Raw genomic sequence first — 15,537 nt, 5'->3', positions numbered from 1 at the left:
AGATTCCCATATTTCTTCTTTTTCATTCAAGAAAAAAATACTAAGACTGTATTTTTTTTTAAATCCTTGAAAATATTGTGTTCTTGATTACAAAACATGAAGAAGTCTGTATTAAGCATTGTTCTAATGACCTTCATAATTATGTTGCGTCTTATATTTTTGTTTAAACAACAAGAAAAACCTTGAGCTGGTCAGCGACATGAATGGGGATGATGTTGCCCAGTAACCACTCAGCCTGGTCTCGCATCGTCTGGATCTTGGAGCGATGTTTGTCAGCCTCCACGTTGCCATGGTAATGGAGACGGTAGCTCACCTCGAACTCACGGTTGAGGAACCAGACCAGAAGAAGAAGCAGAAAGAAGGCCAGGACCGCCTCTGGGACCAAAAGGTCAAGAGGCCGAGGGGGAGGATCGGGGCCCGATTCTGAATCACTATCACCTGATGTGGAGATGTTCAGTCTGAGAGAGAAAACGCGAGAATGAGACGGAGATGAAAGCAATGTGGGAATAAACAAAAAATTTGATTAAATGATAACAATAGAAGGAAGGCTAGAAGATACTGATATTTCCATAGCCCAATTTATCGTTATATGATGGGTGCTAAATCTAGATGACATGCCATTATGATGAAAAATTTCTGCTCCAGCTCTAATGAAGTTTGATGGTAAGATTTCTGAAGTCAGTTTCTCAAAATCAAAGTGCAGGCAGAGATACAAGTTTCTCCACTGGCCTAAATAAATCACACTCATTGCTCACAACTTGACTACCTAGCTACATTTGTACGCCTGTATATCCATCATTGAGTGAATGACGTGATGTTTATTCCACTTCTCTGCAGTCATTGTCAAATGAAATTCTGGGAAATGTGGGAAATCAGTAACTGTAGTAGATGAGGGATAAAATTATATTATTCCATCCAGAGAAAAACTCTTGGAATGCAGACTAGTAACTAATCAACTCTCTCTGAGAAATATAGTTTAATTTATCAATGTGTTTTGATCTGTCAATGTAATTAGCACAGGTGTACATATAAGCACAACGTAAGAACACATGAGGTGTTATTTGTCTTTTAAAAACCTCTGGTTGACAAACTAATAAATACTGATAGAGAGCTGCTGAATTTCTTCTGACTGGAACTTTGCTAACTGCGTCATAAACTCTCAGCACTAAGGCTGTGGCCTCACTGGTCCGTCACTGAATGGAAAAAAGAAATTTGGCTGTCTTAATTTGGTTTTTGAATTTCTTTGACACCACTGAAACAAAAAGATAAATGAGAAGTATAAGCAACTGATTCTATCTAATGACAGATGGTGTTTCCTGAATGCCTTGAGAAGGAACTACCAATCAAAATGCTAACTGATGAAGGAGGAGAGTTTTCACCAGTGTCTTTTTCCTCCTCAGAAGTGCAGTTAGTTAACTTGTGGCTCGAATACAAAATTCAAGCCAGCACAGACTGTATGAGTCATTTTCACCACTAGTGACATTTAGCAGCCATTACTACTGGTGCACAGAGGAAAAGAGAGAGAAGGACTGGGAAATAAAGAGCAGAAAAAGCCTGAGAGAGCTGTAGCTATGAAAAATATTAAAGAGAGACATTGGTAATGTTGACCCTTCAAATGTCACTCGTCCATCAAACCCCTCTGTTTCCACGGAGACACTCACCCATGAACTGGCAAGCTGTTATTACTGGAGCTGAAAGCGACAAGAGTGGTGTCAGTCAGGAGAGAGCACTGGTCACATATATACACAGACACACAAAGGTACACACAATACACACACATGAACGCACATGTGATACAGATCAGATTAAATCCCCTTTGCTGGCTGAGGAACATGTAGATGGAGGTACGTGGTACCAGACCAACGGAGTAAATTACGATGTTCATGAACAATTTATTCATTTATAAATTTATTCATGAATTAATATTTGGAGCCCAAACCTATGGCTATCAAAGACAGAGGTGGATGAGGATTGTATACAGTAAAATCTATTTTGATACTAGAGAATTGTGTAGTACTGAACAGAGAACAGCTCAGACTGGATTATAAGTATTTATAGTACATACCATGGATTCTATAGTCATGTGAGGCTGTGTATGTACTCACAGGAATATATGTGCTCCTGCATGTGTAGCTGTTGACGCTTGGTTGGCATTTGGTATTTGTGTATTTATGTGCAAATAAGTGTTCACCTGTACCTGTGTAAGGGGCTGTACAGCAACAGTAACAGAGCAACCCCTGTAGCAGTGGCCAGGACTGAGCGCATCCAAAAACTCAGCTGACAGAAGTTACAATACTGGATGATGGCCAGGATGGTGGCACAGCACAGGAACATGGTCACCTTGAAGACAAAACACTGGTTGTTAAAGTGACTTAGCAGAGAAACAAAAGGGAAAAATCAGCCGGGTTCTCCACGGCTTCAGTCAATGTTGGCTAATACTGCTTTCTCAAAAAAAAAAAAAAAAAAATTATATTGATTAAAAACTATAGATCAAAATAATGGTCCAACTGCAGAGACTGCTGTAAAAACACTTGATAAGCAACAAAAAGTGTATTTGTGAAATCCACTGTTACAAATCCAGCTGTAAAATCATTATGTTCTGTCTAAAACAATTATTGGTTATCTTGGCATGCAAAATAAACATATAAAATTTCTCTTTTCATGCCAGTGCACGCGATGACTTTTATCCACAGGCACTCCGTAAGGCTGATACCCTAGATTACGTTTACCCTTTTTTTTCTCTACATTTTGTCCCTAAATCATATTTCTTTTTAAAAGCTTTAAAAAGACAATTTCATCAGACTTAAATCTGACTATTCAGATAACATCCCCTTTATTCCACTGCAAACTATGTTTTACTCTGCATTTCACTAACTAGTGGTGCAAGCAGCAGTATGTATAAATTTTAAAGGTTTAAGGCCCAAATTAGGTTTTGGTCCTTTCAATTTAAGTTAAATTTTAGTTCGGTCAGTGTGTTTAGAGTTTCTGTTTTCATTTTTTTGACCACTTTTTGTTTCACTTTTTGTTTTTGTATCTTTTTTTATTGTCAGGCATTGTTTATTAGGATTAAAGATGAATGAAAATGTGAATTTCCTTATGAAGACTGTAAACTTTATTGGTGCTCTCCAAGTCTCTTGCAGTTTCTCAGAGGACTGAATTTTTTCAAACAATATAAGAGTTAATATTAAGTTATCAAGGTACTGATAACTAAACATTCAGACGTGAGATTAACCAGCTATATTAAACTGAGATGAGAATCAGCATCCCGTTCAGAACAGTCCTGTCAAAATAAAAGTTAACAATCGCCCAATAAACTGAAAACACTACACTGTAGATTTATCAATACTGAGCAAAACTTTAATTCAGTTTGACCTATAAATAGCTCTGTAAAGGGGTTCTCTGATCAAATGGAGTGAAATCACTGAACCTTTGTGTTACTGTCAGGGACCTTCATGGACTTGATGTCATAACTTATAGTTTACTAACATAGAATGAACAACCCAGGGTAACATAATACTGGCATCAAACATCATGTTTTATCTTAGTTGTTTTGTTTTTGCTTTTTTGCTAACTCATTTTTATTTTTATTTCATTATAGATAAAAGCATTGGTTAGAAGTAAGACAAAGATATCTGTTTAGTTGGAGATATGGCTTATTAGGGATTAGAATATTATGTTTGCACTGCCAGTTGTATCATGCAATTCAATGGGTATCCAAAGTCTAAATGGCAAATGCAATATAAACCAACTGTGAAACCCGGAGCATATTGCATTGCAAAAAATACTCATTCATAAATCAAATGCTGGGAAAGATCCTTCAAGGTCAGTAGAATGTTTGATACGAAACATGCTGATTTGCCATGTGCATGGATTGATTCATGCAAACACACATGGAGACAGCAGTAGTAATTTGGGGACATTCACAGGTTGTTAAAGATTACATTGACAGGATAAAATGTTTTCCCTCTCATCCCTACACATGTCCTCTACCCCCCCAACCCCCCCACACCCCCAGCACTGTTATTGGGTCTTAATATCTTCAAAGGCATTAAAGTCCAGAAAACTGCATGTCTAATTAACAACTCTCCATGAGACTACTGCTTTGATCTGTAAGCCCCAAAGAGATGGAGAGAGTGGAGGATAGACAGAGCAGGGTGGGAGAGAAATGGATAGAGAAATGGGGTGTTGAAAATCCTTGAAAAACAAGATATCAAAACACCACACATCTTGCAAGCAGCCGTTGGCTCAAAGCTGGAAGGCAAGAGTCAAACTTATACAGAGTTGGATATGGCCTTGACTCAAAACAGCACAAAAACGCTGCAAAGTATGGCTGCTCTCAATCTTCTCACATGCAGGGCTTATAGAAGAAGAAATGTCAACATTTCTGGTGCCAAGGTCCACAGTCAAAACCTCCTGAAGCCTCCTCTGTGTTTTCCTTCTACAGTTCCTATCAGTGCTAATGCCAGCTAACGGCTCTGCTGGTCTCCGAGGATCTCTGGCTTCAGAACCCTATGGGCAAGGTTTCAAACCGCCCAACTCCTCTCTGCTTACTTAAGCTTAGAGATATCAGTGAGGGCAAACTATTATAGCTTCGAAATCACAGGTATTACCACTGCTACAATTAGCAGTAGCCCCTGTAACAGCAGAGGTAGCACAGTTGTACTGAGAGTAGGAGCAGTAGTTCAATCAGTTGCTATACTAGTACAAATAATGACAGTTATGGCAGCTTTAGTAATAGTGCTGGCAGCAGCAATATTGTTAAATCGTAGTAGGAAGCAGGGACATCCAGCATGTTGTGCAGCAAGTGCAGTAGGGACAGTAACACTTACTTTTTACCTCTGAGATATAAAACATATCAAAGTGTCCTATACTGATACTTTCCTATAACAAGAATGCTGAATTATATGTTTGTTTATAGACAGACGTTTCAGGTTTTGCATATTCATGCTCTGAATAAAACTCTCATAGTGGTGCTATCTAAGCAGAAGTAACTGGAAGTGTACCAACTGATCTGTCTCTATTTTACCTGCAATTAGTACCAAAGTATATGCTTCTTTCCAGGAAACCTCTTAGGATTATTTGGAAATAAATTGGAATTTACAGACCCATAAAATAAAGTATTACTGAAGCTCCTAGTGTAACCATGTGCTGCAAATCTCATCATCATCTGTTGAGGCACTAGTTTGAGTTAAGAGTTGGCTGATGCACAGAGATTCCATGATTCCAAAGTTTTACTTAAAATATAAAGTATCACTGTAATTATTGTGTGTCCCATCCTGGACACACAGAATATGTGTGCCCACAATGTTTTCCAATGCACATGTTTACCTGGAGGGGCAGGTGGACGCCGCAGGTGAGGTGGGATAAGACAGAGATGGCAGGGAGGGAAACCAACACAGCCCCAATCACATGACGGGGAATCCATCCAGAGACCACCAGGAGCAGGGAGCGAGTACAGTTCATCACCTCCTCCAAATAGAAGGCCATACTGCAGGAGAGGAGAGGAGAGAGGATGAGTTTCCAACAACACGACTCCAAACCAATATCAGTTCATTCTTTGACTTGTCTAAATGAGACCGACAATCAGAATGAACAAAAACTTGTGCAACAACTGAACTCAAACAAAAATGATACAGCAAACAGAGTAAAGAAAAACCCATTTTCTGTCGTCCTATAACTCTGATCCCACTCTCAGTCCTCTTCCTACTCAGTAAGGGAAAAACTGCAGCAGACTCTCCTCAGTCCTTAATTAAGACTCGCAAAACACAACTATGCTGTCTAATTCCCAGCTAGAAGATGAAGATTTATTGCCCATTTAGGAGTGGCAATAAGTGAAAATTGATTCATTTTTAAATACTCTCCACTGAGACACATTCATACCCACGAAAATGCACCACAAAATAAATAAAGTCCATTAGTGAAAAAAACAAGTAGAAATGGTTTTTGCAGGTTTGGGACTGCACTTGTACCAGTATGTCATTATGCCAATGTCTGAGCCAATACTGGTCTTTCACCAAAAACTGGACATGAGCCAGTTGTATCTGAACAGGGAAGTTAATCCATTGTGGTGTGGGAGCCAACCAACACATAAAATAATTTGTTTTGGTTTCAGTCGGGAGTTGTAGTGCTACAGGATGGTCTATCAGTGGCTTGCCATAATGTGCCACTGAGGCCCAAGAGATACAGGTTTTTATTCCAACCAAACACTACATCAGCCGATAGGATACAAACACTTGCATATTCTTAGGCCCCGATGGCACAGCACTGACAACAACCTAAATGACAGATGCTTTTCCATCCTGCCAAGAAAAAAATTAATCTGTGGAAATCATTGAATCAACTGTGATAGACTGACAGACCTGTCCAGAGTGTACCCCGCCCTCACCCAATGTCAGCTGGGATTGGCTCGAGCCCCCCCCCCCCCCCCCCGTAATCCTATAAGGAGCGGTAAGGATGGATGGATGGACAATGAGTCCACAATCATTTTGTTTTACAAAATGGTCAAAGGTTGAGACAGTATTTATGTTATATAAATGTGTTTTTTGGCCTTAAAAACCCATATTATACATATACAAACGATCAAAAGTCCATCTCCACGTCATCTGCCAGAAGCCTCCTCACCGTATGGACAGCACCAGAGAGGCCAGCTCCAAAAGACCAGCTAAGGGGGCCAGGGCCAGGGCAGCAGGAGCTGGATGGCCCACGGTGACTGGGCTCACGAGAGGTGGAAGGAAGCAGGCCAGGGTCAAAGCCAGGAAGACAAAACAGCTGAGAAGAACATCCAGGAAGGAACTGAAGGTGGAGCTCGCAAATGTCTGCACCTGAGCCTGGTTTTTCACCTGAAAGGGGAAGATGGATGCGAAAGTAAGGAGACGCAGTGGCTCAAATTTCCCAGAACTCATGCTTACACCTTACACTGCATACATATTCATATTTTACCAGTATTTACATGGCTGTTTGGAGATGAGTGTAGCGTTTAGATGGGAAGAACAAACAACTCCATTTAAAAACCAGCCAGCATGATGGGTGTCACACTGAAAAGTTGGACATCATTCTTACAGTATTCCAGATGTTCCTGCCTCTGTTTGATGATGCCATCTTAGATGATGTTCCCTAATTTCTCTGCTTCTGTAATATTCACCAAAGCTCCAGGTCTACCCACCAACTTCATTAATATATAAAGTAAGTTGAAATCAAAGATAGAAAGGAACATTTGTGCCATTAAAAGGTAACTGCTGGGACTTTTTATGTATTTATTTACTTTTTTATTTTTAATCAGAGGCTTCTGTTTCATTCCATTTTATCTTACTTCTATCTATTGCCTTTTTTATTCGCCATACTATATCCTTTGTAATGTACTAATTTGTCTTGTTGATGAAAGATACTATACAAATAACCTTGCTTTACCTTAGTGTAAATGACTAATGACACATGGGATGAAGGGCAGGTGTAATAAAATTGAAAAATTTGAAAAGAAAACTTAAAAAAACTTTGTTTAAAATCGTTTAAAACTAAATCTGAATTGAAGCCAACCTGTCTACCTGATGAACAACAGCCACTACAAAGATTCTTTTCTCTGTAGTAACAGTGGTTCAACAGCAGGTGGCTGCAAGGCTAACTGGAACTGGTCCTGGGTGTGTGAGAGTGTGGCACTAATGTGGCATAAAATGTGGGATACATATACATATACATATTTGGGATAATCCCTCCCCCTTCACTCACAAACATACACACAAAGACAAACACACATAGACTGAAATATCACCCCTCGATGTGTGATTTGTTTGTGGTTTGTTTGTGCTCTGCTTTTCCTATCCATGTACTTAATAAACATCATCACAGGGATTTGAAAATGAGAAAAAGTTTCCAGAGTCTGTTTTGTTGGGGACTGATTAAGGGTTAGCACTGAGGATGGCAGTGATGAGGGTTATAATTACAGTGACAGGTAGAATAATGAAAATACAAATACAAAGCAAAGTTCTTGTAAGTGTAATAACGTAGAAGTAGGGGTGTGTGTGTATGTGTGTGTGTGTGTGTGTGTGTGTGTGTGTGTGTGTGTGTGTGTGTGTGGTGTGTGTGTGTGTGTGTGTGTGTGTGTGTGTGTGTGTGTGTGTGTGTGTGTGTGTGTGTGTGTACCTCCTCCTTGTAGCTGCTGCGATAGGCCTTTTCCAGAGGTCTCTCTAGGAAATTGAGGCTGATCTTGTTGATTGGTGGCTTAAAAAAGTAATCCTTCATCAGACTAGGAACCAGAGAAAAAACAACAAAAAATAAGGTCATATGTGGAAATTAAATAGTACTGAAAAAATACACCTTCGCAAACAAAATGTACCAAGATTTGAAGTGTATATACCTTTTAATGAATATAAGATATATAATATAAGATGAAGTATTTGAGTAGATTGTAAGATTTTACAGACTGTACTCTTTTGGATTCTGTTATTAAGAGCATCCTGAGCCCTTCCTGTATTCCAGTGTGTGTTTCCTGCCATGCTTCAAAGACATGTAGGTTGTAAGAGGGAATGTAGCTGTTTAATAATGTGTATTATCCCTGTGAGAGACTGGCAACCCATCACCCAGTGCATGCTGGGATAAGCTTCAGCCCTGCAATCCTGAACATAATAGGTGGTTTAGAAAAATGGTTCAGTGGATAGATACACACCCTTAATAGAAAGGTTTATATTATTGAGATTACTGATGCTTACCAAATGGATCCCTTCACCTCTTCTCTATCGCCCTAATCTTACATTACCCATCACTCTTGAGGGACAATATCTGTCATATATTCTACCTTTAATGTCTTTGCTCACCTGTCCTCCCTGATAACATCCACAAAATGGGCGTCGCTCTTTTCTCTGAAGTTCTTGGCACGCAGCTGGATCAGGGCGGAATGGTCCATACCGGGACCCGCTGTCCCTGTGCCACCAGTCATGCCTAGACTGGTGCCAGTCCCTGTACTAGTGCTAGTCTTCTTCTCTTTCTCCTGGAGCATGTCACACAGGGAGCTCTGGCTTGCCCGCACTGGGTCTTCCATTGGGGGACTCAGGAGGCCGTTGGCTGCCCTGGGGCTGTGACCTGGGATGAACTGGAGGAGGAGAAAGGGTAAAAAATGAAGAGGGTGAGAGCAACAAGATTCAGAAGATGGAGGGGAAGACAGGGAAGAAGAGCAAAGGGAAAGGAAAGAAAAGGGAACTGACAGCATGATTGATTTTTGAGTATCTTAAATGACAAACGCATGTCTGTTGTACCTTTGCACTGCTAGTTTTGTGCTCTTCCTGGCAGCCATTCAACACAGCCACATCATCACCCTGCTCTGCTCCTGCAGACAACACCACACCACGGGACACACAGGGAGGCTAGAGAGAGAAAAGGACAGTGGGGGGAGTGGTTGACAAATAAAAACAGATGATACAGAAGGAGCATGAAATATAACATAATCACTTTATATATGACTGACAGTTAGGTCAGACTTGGTCAAAGGGTGTAGTCTCTGACATCTTTACCTCTCCCATAAATGAACTCACTCAGAAATGGATATGAGCAAATATGGAGACAAAATAACTGGGTGCATGAGCCACATTTGGGAGTAATGAAAAAGGTCAGACACCACCTGATATTTGAAAAACCCTTTCACAATGTCAGAGCTTTGCATCCTTTCATCTACAACTGGATGAATGAAGAGGAATCAGAACAGATGCACAGCTGTTACGGCAACAATTTTCTTCATGTTGTATAATTTTCCAGTGCACAGTCATAAGACGCACAATGTAAATGTTAGTTTGAGTTCCTTACGTGTGTTGTTCGCCACACAGAGAGTAGGAACTATGAAAACAATTGTCATCAGTTTTTTTTTTATTTTTTTTTTAACTTCACTTACCCCGATCCTGTCTGATGGTTGATGGGGCAGCAGGGGCTCTGCAGCCTGCGCTCCTCCGGGAATGAGGTCTGGTGTGTGGGGTTGAGGACAGGAAGACAGGCCGACTCCCACAAAATCCCCACCTGGCAGTCCCACCTGAGAACAGCCACACTGCACATCGTGCTCCACCTTCTTCCCTGAGATCAGGTAGGTCCTCAGCCCTAAGGGGAGCAAAAACAAAATAACCCTCTGTTTAGAACTTCATAATCATAACCTTCATAATTTTCTATGTTTGACTTAAAAGTGACAAGAAAAAGTGCAGCACACAATAGAGACATCAGGGGCACAGGAGAGGTCACACGTCAGTACTCCACTACATTGTTATCATCTACAGACATTAAAATAATGGAAATTAATAAGATGTTCCTAAAATTCTTGATGGTAACCATCAAGTTGAAAGCAATCCTGAGATGGCTCAGAAGGCTTAACCACCACAAAGTAATGCAATTTGTTTATGCCAAACATTCACTGGGCAACAAATCCTCTTATATGAAGATTGCTGCATGTTACAACTGTGTACTCTGATCTACTGAAACAATAAGTCAGTCTCCAGGACATTTAGTGAGTTATACTTGTGATAATAAATTGTTTAAGTCAATTATTAAATAAAAATACCAAACGTTTAGCAATGTTTAACAAATTAGCTTGTGTTTCCTTGTTTTATATCATTATAAAATAAACACTGTCTTTTAGATGCTGATCAGACTAAATCTGACTTGAAATGTCCAAATAAAATTATGGGCTATTGTGACTTTTGAGTGATTGGCAAAAAAAATTGGGAAAATAGTGGGTAGGTGCAGACATACCCTCATAAGCCAATCATTAGCCACCCTTGTTCATACACACGCACAATGACGATCAGGTGGTAATGCAACACTGGGTGTTTCACCAACAATGTTTGCAAATCAGTCCAGAGCTCGGGCCATGTTCACACTTTTGTAGGGCCAACAAGGAAATACACAAACAGTGGATTAGAGTGGTGGCCCATATCCAGCTGCTATCAGCCTGACCAAACAAGGTCAACCTGGCTAGCTGGCCTCTTCATTCAAACAGCTAAAGATGTTAACCTTGTCAGCATGGTGATAAAGAATCTTTACGGGCTCCCTGACTCAATCTGATTGCTCATCTTACATTTTATTATTATGTCCACTATCTACTCAGAAAAGGAACCCATCATTTGGTAACCCTGCTCCATGGGCATGAGTTGTCCTAACAGCACAAACAGAGCGTTTCTGGGTTTTTGCAAAAAACCTACAGACACTCATTCCTGCATCAGTGATTTTTTAAGTGTGTGAGATAAAAGGCTTCCAGGAGAAAAATAGTGTATCAGTGCATGTCTAGTTCAGCTTTGTCTACAATTTTCTGAAGAATTTTGGCATGTTCTGACTGGATTATCACTGCAGATCATTTCCAAGTATAAAATAAAAAAAATATGATGTTTCTGCTTTGTCTTAATTGTTTTACAGTCCAAACTTTTGTATCGTCTCAATATATCATGTGTTACTCATAGTATAGAAGAAATTTGCAAGTGAAGACCTAACTGTAGAAAAATCATCTTCCATTTTATGAAATGTTTTACTTTTACTATAATTTGGGAATGATCTGGAGTGAATGAGCCCAAGGGGGTTATCCTGTCCCTTTCTGGCACAAAAGCATTTAACCTTTGAACTCTGTTCTCTTTGATGCATGATGACGGTTTTTTATTAAACAGAAAAAGGAAAATATATGTGATGATGTGTCAGCCTGTGTGACTGATTAGCTCCCACCCATATGTCCAAGCATGTGCGTCAGTCTGATGCTGAGTAGGTGTGTTCATATGTCGGTCTATGCACTACAGTATACTTTAGTGAATTAAACACACAAAGACACGCACACACACATTTTAATCATCCTTCCATCTCTTTAAATCCTCCTTCTCTGTACAGGTTACTCCATTTCTTCCACTTTTTAGTGAGTCAGTGTAACAGAAATCTAATAGGCAAAGAGACTAACTACTTCAATAATATCCTGGATTCATACAGGAGATTTTGAAGAACAGCGGCTGTAGAACTACTAGTACTACTATCACCTCTAGGTCTGAATACTAGTAAATGCCGTACAGTCTAAACAAAACCATTGAACCCTTGTGATTTCAAGATCTAATAAAGTTGAATAAGTTTTTGTCTTAAAGGTTGCAAATTTCTCACATTATTGGCAGAACTAAAGTCAATTTCTATGATTTGATGCATGGTTGTTTCACTGATGCAGGGCTAATGTGCTGTCAGCTGCATACGTGCAACAATATGCTAGAGGTTAAGTTGGCCACTGTGGAACCAGTGAGCATGATTGAGTTTCACCACAGCTTTTTGTCCTGCTTCCTTGTTTGCATAAATAAAATTAGTTATGAATACGTAACTAACAATGAACTTATCTTGGGAGTTTGGAGGCACTGTATGTTTTGTTCCGGGCCCTGGGACAATGTAGACTTGGCAGATGTCCTAAGCCTTTAGGGCAGCAACAGTCCTAACTCTGGGGTTGAGTCCATTGCCAAACAAGTGACAAAGGCCATTTATGAGATCTAGAGCCACAGCCACACACACATACACATATATACACACATATTTACACACACACACAAACAGGCGCGTACATACACTGTCACGCAAAGGTTCACTGCTATTCTCTGCTGTCCATTAGCTCTTAGGCAAGAGCCGAGTACTCTATCAGATTTTAATGGATGTTAACAGGGGCCTTCTGTACAACAAGCGAAGCATATGGCTGTGAATTGCCTAATGATGGCTCCATGCCTCTCTCCATTTTGTTCTTGATCTCCAACCGCTCACTGACTGTCACACAGAAACATACACAGAGCAGGGCCCTGTCAGAGAGGGACGGTCAGTTAGAGCAAGTGAATGGGATGTGGGGGTGGGGGGTCATGTAATAGTGGACTTTGTACAGGGAGAAAAGAGGACAGGTAAAAAAAAAAAAATTCTGCTTATCTTTCTTTCCCAGGAAAATCCTGAACCCAGCCACAGTCAGAAACTATCTGCTATCTGCTAGAATACACATTGTAAGGATGATAATTTACACAAAAACCCTAATCTCCTAAATCTCCTTACAAAGAATCTCAGAACCAGATGTTTGTTGGCTGGATTGTATACAGATGGATGACAAAGAAAAAAAGAAGAGAAAGAAGAAAAGAAAAAAAACAATAAATTGTTGGGATTGAGGGGTCACTGAATGGTTTAATGAGTGTGAGAATGATGTGAATTAAATTCTGTGCCCTTCACAGTCACCAGATCTTAACCTATTATCTTTTGGAAGAATGGTGTTTAATTCAGAGTTTAATAGACCATGGTAAGAATCTGCACCAAGGAGTGTTGAAGCTAGGACCCAAAGCTATGGCTGAACAGTTCTTGCTTTCCCATCCCAAGTTTAAAATGGTTACTATTGGAACAATCAATAGAAAATGTGGTCATCTTATCATGTGGTACAGCTAAGTATCACTCCAGCAGTCACTTCGTGTCTGAACACTGAAGCCAATGCAGTATTAGCTTAAGAGGCAATTTCTCTCATCTTTTCTAGATGTTGGCTCCAAGAAAACTCCAACTTTACTGAATTGGCTGGGAAACCCCTAAATTATCTTAAACTACAAGGTCAGTAAATTATTATTTTTATTACATAAGAAATTAAAAAAAAAAAAAAAAAAAAAAAAAAAACTTATTTTGCCTCATGTAATGTTTGTCTTGGAGGATAGGTCTTGGTCTTAAGTGTCTCTGTTCATTTTAAGTGTCTCAACTAGTCATAACAGTGTAACAGTGAACCAGCATGAACAATACCAGGACCCTTAAACTGAAGGAGCTAAATGCAATTCAGCCATCATTCATTTTATTATTTACACCAGTGCTTTTCCGACTGTGACATGTCATAATGTCTGATGTGAGAGATATCTATTAGGCAGATATCAAAACTTACACAAAAGTAAAATCTTCCACAAAAGCAAAGGCACAGAATCCATCAAGCACAGCCCACAGACAGATCCGTGATCAGCACAGCCATCACCTTCTAATGATAATGACTGATTCAAGAAACTCACTTACTTCTATAAAGGTTCAATGTAAATATACCATGTGTATATAGACTTACTTCCAGTTTGCGGTTGGCTGCGGTTGGCTGCTGAAGTGACAGAAGAAACTGAAATGATTTAATGTCTTGAATTTTGAAAATGTCATTCAATGTAAATTTCTGTTACTTTCTTGTCAGTAAAAGCCAGAAAATATTCTAGCTAGAGATGGAGAGGTGGGCAGTGATTGGCGCTTTTTTTTTTAATGTGATCTTCAGTCTTACTCTAGCATGTGTCCAGCATGAGAGGCAAAATGCTAATGAGTAAGAGACAGTGATAAAGGAGATAGCGAAAGCAAAGTGGCAAACAGCGGAGAGACGGCGAGGGGGAGGAAGAGACCGAGAGTACTTTGAAGGTCACTGAGTTTAGCATGCCTCACATAACCCACATTCCTTGTCTACTTCCATTTCATCTTTCTAACTTTATCAACAGCCCACTCTAAACTGTAAAACAGGCCTTGAATTGTGAGGGCGTTGAAAGGCTTGACCAAAAGACTGAAAAATAGTAGTTTTCCAACTGTCGAGTGCACAGTAGGTTAATGTGTGTATGCTTGAGTGCAAAGGTATCAACAACCTTTGTGTCAACTACCTACTAGATAAAGTGCCACATGTAGCTTCTGTGTGTTTATACAAGCTATAAGGCATAACAAAGCTAATCCTTTACAACCGAGTCTTTGCAGCCAGTCATTGTAACACACTGCAGTGCTTTCTACTGTGTGTGTGTGTGTGTGTGTGTGTGTGCGTGCGTGCGTGCGTGCGTGCGTGCGTGCGTGCGTGCGTGTGTGTGTGTGTGTATTGATCTTCTCCAGGCTCTGTAAAGGCAGCACTCTGGGAAAGAAACTGACACCAGCACTCTAAGGTCTCAATGCAGCTCAATGGTTTTTATTGATTTAGACCAGCTGGCTGGAGCAGAAAGGGTTCATCTGAGGACAGCTGCTACTACTACTACTACAACACACACAGACATACAAACAAATACACAGAAATCCCCATACTGTATATACATAAAACTTGTCATGATCACACTCACTGGACCAGAGGTCCCAACCCAACCCAAACTATGTGTGATAACATGAGCAAAACATAGAAAAGACTGCTGCTCCATTGATTTTCATTAGACTTTTTAATACTTTTTTACTCTTTACGTGTATTACTGCCACCGCTTTTTCGAGTCAAGGGTTCAAGTTAAAATTTGTGAAAACCTTTACTACTTAACACACACAACCTAAGTTTGATGCCATTCATGAGACAGTCTGCACCTGTAGTTACACACACATCACTGCTAAACCACAGAACTACATAAAATTACACATAATTACCTTATTAAAAAAATCACTACAAATCAAATTAAGGTGCAGTCTCTCTATCTCTCGCCCTCCCACCCACGCACAATTGGCCCCTCTCACGCATCTCATTGTTAGACTAGTTTTTTAAAGTAAATTAAGGTTAATAATAAAAAATCTCATCCCCAATAAAGCATGCTCAAACTCAGGCCAAATCAAAACTTGTATTAAACCCACAAT

General features: G+C 39.9%; 1 protein-coding gene across 1 annotated transcript in view; it reads right to left on the bottom strand.

The window, feature by feature from the left end:
* Positions 1-15,537, bottom strand: part of adcy9 (adenylate cyclase 9) — a 39,552-nt gene that overhangs the window by 5,809 nt on the left and 18,206 nt on the right. Inside the window, exons 2-10 of the mRNA XM_056371990.1 lie at positions 9,875-10,074; positions 9,246-9,353; positions 8,808-9,082; positions 8,137-8,239; positions 6,622-6,839; positions 5,329-5,488; positions 2,198-2,340; positions 1,662-1,691; positions 182-458 (exon numbers count right to left, since the gene is read on the bottom strand). Coding sequence (XP_056227965.1) covers positions 182-458; positions 1,662-1,691; positions 2,198-2,340; positions 5,329-5,488; positions 6,622-6,839; positions 8,137-8,239; positions 8,808-9,082; positions 9,246-9,353; positions 9,875-10,074 — 1,514 coding nt within the window. The remainder of the gene's footprint in view (positions 1-181; positions 459-1,661; positions 1,692-2,197; positions 2,341-5,328; positions 5,489-6,621; positions 6,840-8,136; positions 8,240-8,807; positions 9,083-9,245; positions 9,354-9,874; positions 10,075-15,537) is intronic.

Source organism: Seriola aureovittata, chromosome 3 (assembly GCF_021018895.1).
Source record: "Seriola aureovittata isolate HTS-2021-v1 ecotype China chromosome 3, ASM2101889v1, whole genome shotgun sequence".
NCBI classification, from domain to species: Eukaryota; Metazoa; Chordata; class Actinopteri; order Carangiformes; family Carangidae; genus Seriola; species Seriola aureovittata.
Note: the sequence above shows the minus strand (reverse complement) of the source record. Positions and strands in the feature narration are given on the sequence as shown.